This window comes from Hydra viridissima, unplaced genomic scaffold (genome assembly GCF_058129835.1).
Source record: "Hydra viridissima isolate aposymbiotic clone 2 unplaced genomic scaffold, HvirCarnegie_v1 scaffold_6, whole genome shotgun sequence".
NCBI lineage: Eukaryota > Metazoa > Cnidaria > Hydrozoa > Anthoathecata > Hydridae > Hydra > Hydra viridissima.
The window spans coordinates 7,600,765-7,617,530 of NW_028324305.1; the positions used below are offsets into that span (position 1 = coordinate 7,600,765).

The window sequence follows — 16,766 nt, forward strand, 5'->3', positions numbered from 1 at the left end:
TTTCATGATGGTTGTCAGTTATTTTTTGCTTGTGGTTTTAAATTATGGTTTTGCGTGTTTACAATAAATTTTTTTTTAAATTCTTTTTACTTCTTTTTAGTTAAGTGTGAACCAGTTCTATTTTGTGCTATACACAATAATTAGGGTCATTGATTTAAAAATTAGTTTTTAAGTGCAAACTCTTGCAATTTACAAGTAACCATTGGGTTTGAAATATGTTCTATTGTTTTTACAATAAAGTATTCTTTATTTGAAATGTGATACAACTTGCAATTAGATTTAAATCTTCTTTTTAAAATCCTAACTGAGTTTTAGCAGCATTGTAAGAGCATTACTAGACAATAAATAATTTGATATGGTTGTAATGATAATAACTGATAAATTTGTTATAATCATTACTTTTATATTTGCTTTTTCTACAATTGTTTTATTGATGCTAACTTTCATTGCTGAACATAGTAGTTATTAACATTTTGGTTCTTTTCTTATTGTTTTAATTATATTAAAAGTATCAACATATTGTTTGAAGTTGAGAAATACTGATATATTTATGTACCATACATGTTTATATCTCAAATCTTGAAAAAACTTAGTTTACCGACTGTTTCATATATCTGTATAACATGGGTATTTCAGCGCCAACACTGTAGTATGAGTTCTCTTAAATTGTTAAATTTTGACAACCTTGTTCTGAGAACATTGCCACTTGATAAGGAGACAAATAAACACTCTCGAACTGTAAATGGTGCTTGCTTTTCTCTTGTTGAGCCAACCCCTGTAAAAAATCCAGTTGTTGTTGCATATTCCTCTGAAGCATTGAGTTTACTGGGAATAAAAGAGGATGACATAAAAGAAGAAGAAGATTTTAAAGAATACTTTAGTGGGAACCAGCTTTTAAATGGATCTCAATCAGCTGCTCACTGTTATTGTGGACATCAGTTTGGATATTTTTCAGGGCAGCTGGGTGATGGAGCTGCTATGTGAGTTTATTTAAAGTTGTTTCTTATTTATATGAAAATAATACATATTTGTTCTTTGTTTGAAATTTATTCAAATATTGAAGTAGTTTTTATAATGTATCTAGGTACCTGGGAGAAATTATAAATGATGCAGGTGAACGTTGGGAACTTCAACTTAAAGGTGCAGGCCTTACTCCATATTCGAGAAATGCTGATGGTAGGAAAGTGCTTCGATCAAGTATAAGAGAGTTTTTATGTAGTGAGGTAATTTGCTCTACTACAATTTTTTAAATTTATTTTTGAAAATCTTATTTTCTAATACTCTAATATTTATTTCAAAGTTGTCACTTATTTCAAGTCTTTATAACCTTTTTACATAGGCCATGTATCATTTGGGAGTTCCCACAACAAGAGGTAAATTCTTGCTAAAAGAAGTCTTTTATAAACTTTAAGTTTGGAACTTTAAAAACTTAATTATATTTAGCTGGTAGCTGTATAACATCAGACACTCAGGTTGTAAGAGATATTTTTTATGATGGTAATCCTATAATGGAGCGTTGTACTATTGTCTCACGTATTGCTCCTTCATTTATTAGGTAGATATTTTAATACTTTATTAAAATTTCATATTTGACTGCAAATTTATATTTTAAAATAAGAATATATATATATATATATATATATATATATATATATATATATATATATATATATATATATATATATATATATATATATATATATATATATATATATATATATATATATATATAGAATATAAAGAAAAGAAATATATTTATTTAAAATTTGGATATAGGTTTGGTTCATTTGAGATATTTAAACCTATGGATTCACAAACTGGTAGAAAAGGGCCAAGTGTTGGGCGAGATGATATATTGCATACTTTGTTGGAATATGTTATTAAAACTTTCTACCCTGAAGTGAGGAGCATTTTTTTCATAATAATTTTTAGTGTGTACACATAAACACACACTATCATCCATAATTATTCAAATGACACTACTTTTCTAAGATTAAAAAAGAAAATTACTTGAAATATATGCTCTATTACTATTAATAAAGTTAGATGAAAAAAGTTTATCTACTTCATGACTCGCTCTTGTCTATAAAGCAATCTTTAGCAGTAATAACTGCTTTACATTTTTGTTGCATTCTGCATAATTTTTCCAATTTTTGAGTTTTTATACCATTCGTTTTTGTCACTTTATGTCAATCATTTTTAAGTTTTACTACTTCTTTTTCACTGTTAGCCATTATTGTTTTTAAAATTTCAAACCATAAAAGTTTAATTGGGTAAATATTAGGTAATTTGGGAAGCCAAATCACTCTTTCAATTATTTTATCATTTTCTAATTCATTTAAATAGTATCCACAAAGATCTATTGAATGCTTTGAGTTATGGAAAAATTTTTAAAGTGCCCAAATACACTTTTGTCATTATTCTGTTCATTTTAACAATATCAACAGTATTATTACCACTAAAACAACCTCATACCAAGTTACTACCTCCAGCATGTTTCATAACTGGCATCACATTGCTTTATCATCCATTCACCGACAGTTTTTCAAACAAATATTCTTCTTTTTGAACCAAATTTTCAAACTTTGACTTTTAGTTTCCAATCATTAAAAGTCCGTTATTCAAGTTGCTTTGCCCACTGTAATCTTTATTCTTATTTTGAATCCACAGAAGTGGTATTCTTGTTGCTATTTTACCACCAAATTCTGCTTCCATCAATTACCTTTTTACTGTTGTGACAGATGTTGGATGTTCTCAAGAACTATTCATACTATTTTTGTTTTCTGGGGCAGTTAATAGTCTGTTTCTTTTAGTAGTGTTAGCAGTTTTTCTGTCTACAAAAGCAGATGTAATTTACTGGTATCCTTATCTTTTTGGATTAACTACATTTCCAGTTTCTTCCTTCTTTCTCATGATGTTCCTAGTGTATTTATGACTTTAGTTTAAATTATCATTTATTTATTTATTCGCATTTGTATCACAATGATTTCCAAATATTACAAAAATAGAAATATAACAAAACTGTGAACTTATCACATTTGATTTTTTGTGTGTATTTTTCCTAAGTATGAAAAATGAAAAATACAGACTTTGAGATAACATATAATTGCTTTGTGGCAATAAAGTTGGAAACTATGACTTCCTATTGCAAAATACAACATTTGTATTTTATCTTGTAGTTTTACTTATTGTGACATCCTATTTTCCTTTTGTTATATTATATTAAAAGATTTGGCAAAAGCACTCTGGGAATAAAGTAGATGCTTACATGGAATTCTTTAAAGAAATAGTTAGAAGAACAGCTTCGCTGGTTGCAAAATGGCAATGCGTTGGATTTTGTCATGGGTAAATATCTTTTTTTTTTTTAATTTTAGCTTTAGGGTGATTTGATATTTTTGAAAAAAGAAACGTTAATTTAATAAACAATTTTTTAGAGTGTTAAACACAGACAACATGAGTATTCTTGGTTTGACAATTGACTATGGTCCATTTGGTTTTATGGATTATTTCAATTCAGATTTCATTTGCAATGCATCAGGTGAGCTTGCTAGTTGTTTAGTGTTTACTGCTTTTTTTGAAAGTTGTTATGTTTAAATTACTTATTGAGATGTTAAGTTGGCTAAGTTTAACAAGTAATATTTTCCAATTACATAAATTATCTTTTTTACCAGACACTAATGGGAGATATACATATAAAAAGCAGCCAGAAATATGTAAATGGAATTTATTAAAACTTGCAGAAGCTATAAAAAGTGCAGTCCCCTTAGATGATACTAAAAAAGTTCTCAATGAAATGTATGTTTGTTTGAATTTTGTTGTCCAAAATGTTTTTTTCAGATTTTTTTTTATTTCAGTGTATTTTCTTTGTTGAATATAGATTATCTTTTTTTTCTATTTTTGTCTTTACCCCCATTCCAAGTTGTTATTTAAGATTGGTCAATATACTCATTATTTCATTATTTTTTATGGTAAATATCTACTAAGTTTAGATTTTTAGTAGATACAAAAAACAACAACAAATGAAATGATTTGGTATCAGTCAGATGTTATCTACATTCAGTGAGATTACCATAACTCCATATAGTTATCATAAAGTTTATGTGGAATGTATTTGGTTTGGGAAAAAGTTTGTTTTTGGTAAAATTTAACTGTTTTATCTTGTAGTGTGAAAATTAACTTACTTAAACCAAATGTGCTCAATTATTATTGAAAATGCTTTCCATTTTTTGGGTGGAGCCATGATGCAATCAGTGAAGAACAGGCTTCTTTTGAAACCAACTTAATTCCATTTAGAAAACTCTGCAGAGATCAGAACAAGTGATAGGCAGAGGGTAGTATGTCTGGACTATACAGTGAATGCAACAAAATTTCCCATCCAAGTTTTTTACAATTTTTGATGGGTCATCTAATAAATGTGTGGTTGGGAATAGTCATGATGAAAGACAACACCTTTTTTATTATTTGGGTTGTTTTCTTTTCCTGGCGCAATCCCTCTACTTGTCCTTGATAGATTTGAAAATCATTTGTCTGACCAACTGAAAGTAGTTCATGATGAACAATTCCTTTCCAGTATCACCACACACACAGCAATACCTTGTTCAGCAGCTATCCTCACTTTAGAAGCGCTTTTGATGACTTACCACTGCTTATCCATGTTGTATGAGATCCATTTTTCATCATTGATTATAACATATTTCAGAAATGGCTTGATTTCATTGGATTTTAACAGTACATAGCAGATCTTAATTCTGTCTACATGCTTTTCACATTAAACTCTTGAGAAACCTGCATATTGAGCTTTATTTTGTAGCCGGCTTTCCATAAATGATTCAAAACAGTTTTTTGATCAATTCCTAGTTCCATACCAATATCAACACTGCTGATAAGCCTATTACTGCTCATATGACTATCACACTCAAAATCTTATTTGCTTTTTACTGATGACATAGTGTGAGACATCTTTCACAATAAAAATACCAGAACATAAGTAAGCAAACCATTTCCTCACAGCTGTTTTTGAGAGAAAAAAAAACTTCACCATACAAATCAAAAATTTTCTCACAAGCCTGTGCTGCATTATTACCTTTGTCATATTAATATTGAAAGTATAATGCTAAATTTTTCATTACTTTTATCTATTTTCAAATGTAAATAACTTTTTAACCACTGCACCTTTCATACAAGCCCAAGTTGACCAAGGACCACATGACACAGGGCAAAGAATAGGTAAATGTTTTGTTTTCTGATAAGAAAAAGAGTGCACAAATCCAGCACAAACCCTAACATTGTAATCAACTTAAAGATGCAACATACAAAATTACATTTAAACAAAAATATTTTGTATGATCTCAGCTTTCAAAGTATAAAAAAAACAGTACATCTTACAAAAAAAAAAATATATATAGTTAGAATAAAAAAATAACCAGGGATTAATAAGTCAGCATTTAAAATCAGAAAATATTTTTTAATACCCAAAGTAATCAAGTGTATGTGGCATTATTAGAAAGGACTCTTCAAAATCTGTTACAAGTTCAGAGGTTTCAAATGACTCAAAATATTGGTTTAGGTTTAGAAAAATTTTCTTCTTGTGGCCAAATATAAAACTTTTATACAAATATAAAACTATTATAGAGAATAATTTTCTTCTTGTGGCCAAATAAAACTTTTATACAGATGTAAAACTATTATACAGAACAATATTCTTCTTGTGACCAAATATAAAACTTTTATACAAATATAAAATTATTATACAAAAAATAGAACTATTATACAAATAGTTTGCATTAATCTAAGCACCTTACAATGAAGATGTATAAGGATGAATGATATTATTTTCAACAGGATTCAGTACCTGCTAAAAAAGTAAATATGTCTGATCTGGATGGAAAAAATGGATTTGATTGCTCTAAAAGATTTACAAATGCCTTTTTTAGGTGTTAACTCTGTTGACTTTTGCATATGGAAAAAATGCTAGACAAATTGAGCTTAAGGAAAGTCGTGTATGGAATGAAATTTCTTTTGAGGTTGTGTATGCTAAAGCCAAGAAGTTGTTGAGGCACTTGCTTCAACAACTCTTAACAACTCAAGAATTGAGTTGAAGCAGGTTTTTTTGAATTTCAACCAATTTTACAATAACCAACCCAAATCATAAGTTAGGTGAAATTTTGTACTAGACATTATTATTATTTTGTAATCTTAAACTTTGTATTACTTTTTGAAAGCCAATTTTAGGTACAACAATGAGTTCAGTCAGCATTATTATAAAGGTATGAAAGACAAGCTTGGTTTAAAAACAAATGATGCTAATGATGAGAAACTCATACAAAGTCTTCTGTATACGATGCAGCAATCCGCATCTGATTTTACAAACACTTTTCAGATACTCTGTGGTTTCTCATTGCTCAAAGAAAATGATTGGTGATTTGAATTATTTTATAATTTTCATTTGTTTAATTAAGTACAATATTTGTGGTCTTTTATTTCATGTAATCTTGTATTTAATGTAATCTTGAATTTCTTGTAATCTGTATGGCTTTTGTTCAGTGAAATAGTTGAAGAGATTGTTAAAGAGTGTCAAGATGTAGAGAGCTTCAAAGAAAGACAGTTAACTAATGTTGATTTAAAGTATGACTTTTTAAATTATGACTTCTAATATTTTTTTTTGTTTTTGTATTGAACTGTTCTTGTGAAAGATTTTTTTGGACATTTTTTTTATGAAAGGTTTTTTTTAGTCAGGTGAAAATGATTATAGATATGGTACAGAGGAATCCAAGCATGCTTTCTCATTTGGGCCTAGAGATGGGTCAACTTCAAGCTATGGTTCAACATTATGACCAACAAGACGAATTAAAAAACTTAAATCAAGAGAGAAAAATTACAAAAGATCGAACTTTGTGGAAAGAATGGTTAACATCATATAGGTCTGCTGATAAAATGTTGATATGTTATGTTGTCAAATTGTTATTTTTTTTCCTGAAGTTTGTCTTAAACAAAAGTTTTGTAACAAAAAATATCGTTTAGAAAAAGATTGGTGATTGAGGCCGAAAAAGCTAATACATTAGAAGAGGTATAATAATTTTATATATACAGGGTGTTCATAAAGTCTAAACCGTCTTTACAAAGTCTTTGATGAAATATAGTTAAATAAAGAAATTAAGATAATGGATTTATATGTATTTTATTTTAAAGTAGAATTATTGATAGTATATAAGTTAGAGAAAATTTTCGAAATGAGCTCTTTCTGCTGTTATGCAGAGTTTCAATCAATCAGGTACACTTCTGCATACTTTCTCTCACATCGATAGCTGTAGCTCCACACAGGCTTATTTAATTCGGCTGTGTAGCTCAACAAGTGTAGAGGGTTTGTCCCTGTATACTATATCCTTTAAGTAGCCCCAGAGGAAAAAAGCCTTGTCTGCCAATCCAATGACCAAAGAAATTTTGATAGAGCCACTCTCTCACTACAAGTGAATAGTGGGAAGGTGCTCCATCCTGTTGAAAGTAGAGACAACGGTGTTTAACTTTAGGCCATACATTTATCTTAAGCATTTCCAGATAGGACTTGCTAGTGGGGGAACCATCAAAGAGGTATGTTCCAATAAGTCCACCTGAAGTCATTTCTTCTTTAGATGTGCTTACCTGGAATATTTCATGCAGATAAAAGTAGGCCCAGTAGCAGCTATTGTGATATATAGCTCCATTCAAAGTAAACTGGCTCTCATCTGACCACAAAATTTTGTCTATTATACCTGGGTTTTTGGAAAAATTGTCCAATAGTGTTTCATAAATCTGCACTTGTCTATCAAAGTCATCTTCACTAAGCTCCTAGACTTTGGTTGGTCTGAAGGGTCAAAGGTCTGACTCTTTAACGGTATTGTAATAGCTGGTCTGTTTCATGACCAGAGTTGCAGTGCCCTTTCGAATTGAGTGATTGCTTGTTTTCACAAGCTGCTCAGTCACTCTTTCGACTGCCTTTTCTGTCACAGCTGAGCAAGGCCAGTCCAATCTCTCTCAATCATGAATGTTGCCTGTCTCCTTAAATTGTCAACCACTCTCGTTTTACTTGTTCAGAACTCTCGAACGTGACATAGAGAAGAATAACTTAATTCTCTTTTCAAGAGTTGGTAGCTCTTTTTTTTCTGAAATTAAATTTCCTAGAAACAAGCTTTAAAATATATATTACTATTTAAATGGATAAATTAATATAATGAGGAGTAATTTTTAATCAGAGACTTAAGGTGGAATGCAAGAACTGAACTTCAAATTTGAAGTCGAACTTCAAACCTTAAGTGCGACTTGAGCGAATGCATAAATCGAACTTCAACTCAAGTCAGACTTGAAAACCGCCAAAAATAGAACGTTTTCAAGTCTGACTTCAAACCAGACTTGAGAAAGCAAAAATTCCTTCAGAATGCAAGAAGCGGACTTGAAATTTCAAGTCAGACTTCAAATCTGAAGTCTGACTTGAACGGAATGCAAGAAGCAAACTTGAACTGAAGTCAGATTTAAAAAGAGTTTTTGAATTTTCAAGTCATTTTTTCATGTCTGCTCCAGACCAATCTTGAAACCAAACTTGAAAAAAAAAAAAACAAACCGCCATTATCATTTTGCTGATGCGTAACAAAACTTTATTATTACTATATAACTTATCACAACCTTTGAAGGTATGAAAATGAGATTTTACCAAGCAAAAAGAGTTACTTGGGTATATTGACGTGATTAATTAAAAGATTACATTGTGAAAGTATATTTGTCAATGAATTTATTACAGAAAACTAAATACCAACATTGTGAAATCGTGTGTCTTTTAGAACATCCTGTAACTCGTATGTAATGATCCAACATGTCATAATTTGATGCCATTAGAAATGCTTATCAGCAGGTTGAATTTCCTAGCATTATCAAAGGCTGTTGATTAAGGTATGTTTATGTGATACAGTATAAAAGTATTCCATTTAGTAATAAATAGTTCCTGTTATACAAAGAAGTGATACATGTAAAAGGAGTAAAAGAGAGTTCATGAGAAGTAGTTACAACAATATGAAGTATTTTAAGAAAACTTGTTTTAAAACGTTCAAAAATGAAATTTGCCAAATCACATACCAAGGTTTGTTATTGACAGAGCCAATCCTTTAGAAGTTTACAACGATATAGAATTTAAAAGGCGCTTCAGATTTTCCAAAGAAACCAATTATACTATTAGCTAATGACATTATTAACAACAATGTTAACAATTGAGGGTGCCCTCTTTCATCTGTTCAACAACTGGTTATTGCATTTTTTTTTATTTTCATTTTATGCTACTGGTTCATTCCAACTGAGTAGATATTCAAGAAATGGTATCAGAAAATGGTACCTTCTTATCGTAGATTTTATATTGTGCTTTTAAAATATTGTGCAAAAACATTTTATACCAACAAATAATAATATACTCAAGTAACAATAAATAAACTCTTTTAGAGAGAGTAGGAGATTTGGAGGTGCTGAATGTTAATCAGTCAACTGTTTGTCGAGTGGTTAAGAACATTTCAATTTAAATGGCTAACAAAAGATATCAGTACATAAAGTTTCCAACAGAAGCTGATTCTTTAATAATTCAGAAAAAGTGATTAGAAGTTTTCATGGATATCTGATTTTGCTATTTCATACAAACTTCAAACTTTTCTTAGATAAAGAAAATATTTATATTTATCAACCATTATTTAGATTTTACCAAATTGAAGGATTCCCAGGATGTATAGAAGCAATTGATGGAACACATTCCTATAAGAATTCCTTGTGGAGAAAACACAGAAATTTATCGAAGAAAAAAGGGATTTTTTCTTTGAATTGCCTGGTCATTGCAGGTGCTTTAAAAGAAATTTTATCTGCTTGTGTTCAATGGCCTGGAAGTGTTTAGGATCCATTTGTTTTTGCTAACTCACCTATAAAACAAATTTTTGAAGCTTGCCAACATGTTCATGTTTTAGGTAATTCTGGCTATCCTTGTACAGGGTGCGGCAGCGATTCGCGAACTTTTTAGAAAATTTTTCAAAATGAATTTTTAAAGTACTAAAAAATTATTTTCATGGTATATTAATAGGAGAAAAGTTGAAGATAAATACTTTTCCCACCGTAACATTCAACTAAGTCTCCTTTTTTTTTGATCACTGCCTCAAGCCTAGGAAGGAAGGACTGGCAGGTGCTTATTATATAGTCCCTTGAAATTGAGTTCCAAGCAAGGGTAATTGATGACTTTAGTGACTTCAGTTGGTCTTTTTGCAAGTCTTACTCTCAACTACGCTCCACTCACTATAGTCAAGGGGATTCAGGTCAGGGCTGGATGGTGCCCAAAAGTTTTTGGGCCAGAAATTAGTCACATTGTCCTGAAGATATTGAGTTTTTCTGGACCCATGACAAGGTGCATTGTCCTGTTGAAAGATGTAATTGTTTTCTGGGATTGTCTTCTTCAGCCATGGCACCACATAGCGTTTTAGTAAGCAAATATACACATCAGAGGTAACTTTTTCTTTCTCTTTGATGTAGATTGGTGGGCATTTCTCTCCATTAGAAGCGATGATTCCTAGCATCATGATGGAATGAAGGTGCTTGGTGGGACACACAGGTGGTGCTTTGTCACCCTTCTGTACTATGAATCTGTCATTATGCCTATTTATTTATCACACAGTCAACACTAAAAAGTTTTTCATCTGAGAAAACTTTAACTGTTGACAAAGCATGGCTTTTTAGCTGATTCAGAAGCTTCTTTGATTGTTCCAACCGTAAAGTTTTTAGTCTTTCTGTTAAAAGTTGACATGAAGGTTGGGCCACACTGACTTTTCCAAGTGTTTTTAGAGTTCTTCTGACTGTTCTTTCATCAATATTGAACAATTTTGCTGACTTTCTGATGGATACAGTAGAATTCTTTTCAACATGCTTATTTAGCTTTTCTGTGAACTTTTTATCAACTTTTTTATTCACTGGAGATGGCATTTTGGCTCTTTCAGCACTGCCACGTTTTTTCACTTTGTAAAATGTAGTTTTAGATACTCCAGAAACACGAATCACTTCACGTGCAGACAAACCCGCGTGAATCAAATTTAAAGCTTTGGTTCTTTTGGCTTCCATTGTAAAACTTTTAACTAAAATGTTTTCTATTCACAATTTTATTAAAATCCAAGATGGTCATTGAACATTAATCAACAAAAACAAATTGTGGAAGTATTTTATTTACATCACAAAACCAAGCCAAAAATTAGTTCGCGAGTCGCTGCCGCACCCTGTAAACAATATTTAATGACATCTTTTTCTAACCCAAAAATGAAAATGAAATCAGATACAATTACAGCTTAAGAAGTACACACATGTTGAATGTTTTTGTTGAATATTGTTTTAGTATATCAAAAAAACGATACCCTTGTCTTAACATTCCTTTACGAACAAAACTGCAAAGTTCCATAGCTATAATAATATCCTGTTCTGTGCTTCACTACATTGCCCTCCTACAAAATGATTATTGTGGAAGAAATGAAATACAAAATAGAAATGAAGAATATGGTGCTGAAGCATTCACAAGAGATATTATTGTCGAAACAAAGAGAAATCAAATTTTAGACTAAAAATATTGTCTGATTATGGATAAAAAAAATTGTGTCTGATTATGGATAAAGGTCTAATAATAAAAACATAATTTGCAAATGTTTATACTGCATATTATTTCAAAAGAATTACATTTTATATTTCAAATAAGTATTATATATGAAAAAAAACAATTTCACTAAAAAATAAAGTGATAAATTAAAACATTCTAAAAAAAAAAAATTGGATCTGATATTGTTTGAAAATAATAATCCTCACATAGAATAATTTTGTTGTTTTGTTTTTTTTTGGGATAAATTTCCATTTTAATTTCATGCTCTTCTTGTTTGTATTGTTGGTTTTTCTGGAGTGAGTTTTTTTTTATATTAGCTATTTCTATTTGTTTTTGCATTAGTTCTTTATTAAGATCATGAATTTTATTATATTGTTTTTTTGTATTTTTTTTTAATAAGAATTTTGTTCTTTTTCATGTGTTAATGAGCAAGATGCTATCAATGGTTTCTTAAAAGTTTTCTTTTCTGTTTCTATAAGTGGCCCAATAATTTCAGAAGACCTGTCTCCATATGTGATCTCTGTTGATTTACATATGTAAATGTTACATATGTATATATACAAAATTACATACATACATACATACATACATACATACATACATACATACATACATACATACATACATACATACATACATACATACATACATACATACATACATACATACATACATACATACATACATACATACATACATACATACATACATACATACATACATAGTATTATGTGTATTAGCATTGAGAAAACTAATTTTGTTTAAAATAGTTTTCTCAGTATTTGTAAGAAAAAAACCATTATTTTCATTGAAATATTAGAAAAAAGACTAACGCCTCGACTATTTTTCAAGTTCGACTTTCTCAAGCACGAACTATAAATAGCACATCAAACTTGTTTGAACTTATTTTATGACCAAATAAATGTGTAGTTTCATCAAAAAATTATGTTTAGTTTTGGTCTAAACATTGACAAAATGGGCAGAAAGAAAAATGTTCTGTTGATGAATGTAATATTATTGTTAAGATGAAGAATGATGGATTTTCATATAGAGAAATACCAAATATAGTTCAGTATCTATTGGGAATGGTACAAAATGTGAATAAATATCGAGGTAAAGAAGAAAAAGTTTAAAAAGATTTAAAAAGTTATTCACCTTGCAAAGGACCATTGTTAAGAAAAAAACATTTTACAAAATAAATTTTACCAGATACTATTTAAGTTGGGATGGGATGTTTTTGTTTAGTGATAAAGACAAGTTTATGTTATAGCGATAGGATAAGATTTTTTAGTCAAAGTCAAGCTCTTAACATATTATACACTAAAAAGACCGTAAAACATGGAGATGGAAGTACCTTAGTTTGGAACTATTTTTCATGGTATGGTGTAGGTCCCACTTTCCTGATAGATGAAATTATTTCTAAGCATGTCTACATTAACATTAAAAATATTAAGTTAGCTTATGTAGAGTAAAAAACAACTATTAAGAAATGTAAAACAGAGCAATGAACAGTGGGCTGCAGTGCAACAAGCTTGGTGCAACAAGCTTGGTGCAACAAGCTTGGTGCAACAAGCATGGCTGAAGAGACAATCCTTAGAACCTGGTGTCAGTAAAATTCTCCTACCACCTCTACATATAAAACTCGGCCTGATGAAAAATTTTGTAAAGGCCCTCCATCGAGATGGTGCAGCATTTAATTATTTGATTTTTAAGTTCCCTAAGTTAAGCCTCAAGAAAATCAAGGCAGGTGTATTTGTAGGTCCACAAAAACGCAAGCTATTGGTGGACACTCAGTTTTAAAACACGCTTGAAGAAGATGAGAAGACTGCCCAGAAGAATTTTAAATCAGTGGTGAGGAATTTCTTGGGGAGCCACAGAGCTCATAATTACCAGGAAATTGTTGAGAGCCTGTTGGACTCAAATCAGATACTGGGCTTCAATATGTCATTGAAGCTACACTTTCTACATAATCATCTAGACTTCTTACCTTCCAACTGTGCTTTTGTGATTGACAAACATGTTGAACACTTTCATCAGGTAATGGCTGAGATGGAAAAGCGGTACCAGGGTCAATGGAGCACCTCAATGATGGCAGATTACTGTTGGGCAGTAGTAAGAAAATATTTAGAAGCTGTGTATAAGCGAGCATATAAATGACTAAATATTTTCTATTGTAATCTATATATAATGCATGCATAAACATAATAAATTGTATCAATACATTGCATAAAAAATAGAGCTTACACAGCAATTTCAATATGATATTTGGACTTGTGAAAAACTGCACCATAAAAATTTCTGTTCTGTTACAAAAAAAGTTAAAATTGTTGTTCAGTGTAATCGAACCGAGATGTAGGTCTGTTTTGTGACAAAAGGGTCATGCAATTATTAGATTTGTGTTAACAAATTCATAATTATTATTAATAGTCTTCATGTTTTTTTTTGTGTTTTTTTTTTTGCACATCTATTTTCAGGTAAGTTTAAAGATTTAAAAAGAAATACTGCTTTTTTAAATTACTTATAAAGTAGCTAACTATTTGTATAAATATTTCAAAAATCATATATATGTATGTATGTAAGTATGTATGTATGTATGTATGTATGTATGTATGTATGTATGTATGTATGTATGTATGTATGTATGTATGTATGTATGTATGTATGTATGTATATGTATATATTACTTCTTCTAGTTTGAAGATAGCCGTAAAAAACTGATGTTTTCCGTAAATCCGAGGCAAGTTATTTATTTGGTTTTCGAACTATTATTAATATTAATAATATTATTGATACTATTATTATTATTATTTAGAAATAATAAGAAAATTTATTAATTCAATGATTTTGTTTACATTATTTCAAAAATATCTTTTGCAGAACATACTTGTTTGTTTTTTCTAGATTTATTTTGAGGAATCATTTGGCGCAAGAAGCAATTGACAATGCTGAAAAGGGCGATTTTTCTAAAGTAAAAGTACTTTGTGTTTTTTAAATTTTTGTTGATCAGACATTTTCTATCTTTATTCTTCACCATATCTTTTTCTTAAAGTATAACCAGTCCAGTAAAAATAATTTTCTTTTTCTTTTTAAAACAAAACTATTTGGATTTTATCTCAACTGATTATTTTATTTCTTCTTGTTTAGGTGCGTGAGTTATTAGAACTTTTAAAAAAACCTTATCTTAGCTACCCATATGAACCTAGCACTGAAACTGTGAACTTATCAAAATATGTCGACTCAGCACCGGCTTGGGCTTGCCAATTGCGAGTGACGTGATCTTCGTAGGCGCTCAGTTAAAAAATCGTCATCGTGATGAGCATACTGAGCTTGAGCAGTTTTTTGCTGCTTAAAAGAAAAAAAAACATTTGATGCATTGAATTTTTTCAGACTATTTGGATATTTGTGAAAGCCTTCAACAAAATCACTGTTACATCAGCCGAGTTGGATGCTTGATAATTTATATCTATTTGTAAATTCTTTTTGTAAATTTATACCTGTTTGTAAATTCTTTTTGTAAATTTATATCTGTTTGTAAAATAAATACTGTTATTGCTCTTTATTTAATTCTAAAACGAAAGGTGGTCTGCTTGCCATCGATCCCCCTTTTTTTCTGCAAGGGGTCAACCACCATGAATATTTCTTCGGAGGATAATTAAAATGACGCCTTTCCCTTTTGTTGATTAAAAATTGCAGATAAAACAAACTACATACAACAAAATTGCAATACTTTTATAGATGTTCCCAGCTCAAGTTTAACTCAGATTCATTTTTACCACTGCCGGCTGTTTGTACGTTAATTCAGACAAAATGAAAGTATATTTGGTGTGAAGATAGTTAAAGAGTAGTTGATTATAATCGTGGATTTTTTACAACCATATGGCTTGGTTTCAGTTTTTGGAATTCGAAATTGAAAAACTGATTTTCTAAGTTAGCACTCGATGTAAGATTTTTTTCCAGTGACTTACATATTTGTAAATGAAAAGAAATCTTTTCAGATCTTCAAGGTTTAATTTTTTTTATGTCTGAATAAGTAATCTCCTTTTATTTGAAAAAAAAAAACGTTAAAAGCGATGGCAAGTAAAAATCATCCGCAGCGTGAAATTTCGCCAAAAGTTTCTGAGCCAAAATTACTCTCACTTGAAATTATTCTCACTTGAAATTACTCTCACTTGAAATACAAGTATTACCTAGAATTGTGGAAAAGATTTTTTCTGTCTAAAAATATTATTTTGTAAATCTTAATCAAGCACAATGCATTCTCCGGTAAAAACTTACAAGTAAAATGGATTCCTCCTATACTAAGTTTTTCCTTCAAGGTCGTGTTTTTAAAAATAACAACCGCTAAACGATCGGAGAATCAATTACATTTTAGTTATTTAAAGGTCATGTAGCAGAATGGATTGTTTCTGAAATGCTGCTTATTGATAAGATTAAATAGTTAACATTATTTGATTTTTTTGTGATATTTCAGACCCCCAACTCATTACTAAAATAAATAATATCAGAAGGTCTCTCTGAGACTCTACATTGAGCAAACAACAGAGGATTCCAACTCTAAGCAACATTTAAAACAATATCCAAAGCGTAGAAGGTTATTTTACAACTGAGTTGTGGACTACAACAGAAAACACCTTTAAGAATTCAAAACAATTTTGAAACTATAGAAACCAAGCGATGTAACTTCCCTTCTTAAAGATTTTTAAACTTAGAAGAAATTCAAATAGTATAATTTTTTTTAGGCACTAGATAATCGATGCCTTACAGTATCGAGATCACGCGATATTAGTATCGATGATATCGCTTATATCGGTATTATTTCGGTACCAATGGTATCATTTGGTGTAGGAACTCGGTTCTTCACGAGAATTTGTATTGTATTTCTCAAAACAATTAGTGATTTGAAATAGCGAATGTATATTACAACTGAAAGTTGTATAATTGGCTCATTTATTATAATTAAAATGTAAATGATAAGTGTGACTTCATACGATACCACATGGATCGTGTGATATACTATGAAATTACAATTATCATCGATTTTTTCATATGTTATTTCAATTTTTACACTTTACATTTTCAGGAGAATCTTTTTTGTATAAAACCTGTAAAAATAAGTTTGTCACAAAGCAATCAAATA

At 30.0% G+C, this 16,766-nt stretch overlaps 1 protein-coding gene across 3 annotated transcripts; it reads left to right on the forward strand.

Annotated features, from left to right (window-relative positions):
* The first annotated feature begins 474 nt into the window (after positions 1-474).
* Positions 475-15,188, forward strand: LOC145190717 (protein adenylyltransferase SelO, mitochondrial-like). Of its 3 annotated transcripts, none has more exons than XR_016453473.1 (15): positions 475-980; positions 1,085-1,223; positions 1,340-1,373; positions 1,444-1,555; positions 1,777-1,900; positions 3,230-3,345; positions 3,435-3,538; positions 3,672-3,795; positions 6,222-6,417; positions 6,544-6,624; positions 6,732-6,920; positions 7,021-7,066; positions 14,323-14,366; positions 14,531-14,597; positions 14,774-15,188. XR_016453473.1 is itself a non-coding variant. In XM_090090897.1 (15 exons), exons 1-15 carry the CDS (start codon positions 562-564, stop codon positions 14,903-14,905), a joined length of 1,917 nt encoding a protein of 638 aa, XP_089947023.1. In that variant the 5' UTR covers positions 475-561; the 3' UTR covers positions 14,906-15,188. The 3 variants fall into 3 exon arrangements, 1 of the variants encoding a protein (XP_089947023.1); XR_016453472.1 differs by having other exon boundaries at positions 6,232-6,417; positions 6,752-6,920; XM_090090897.1 differs by having other exon boundaries at positions 6,232-6,417.
* Positions 15,189-16,766: the final 1,578 nt, after the last annotated feature.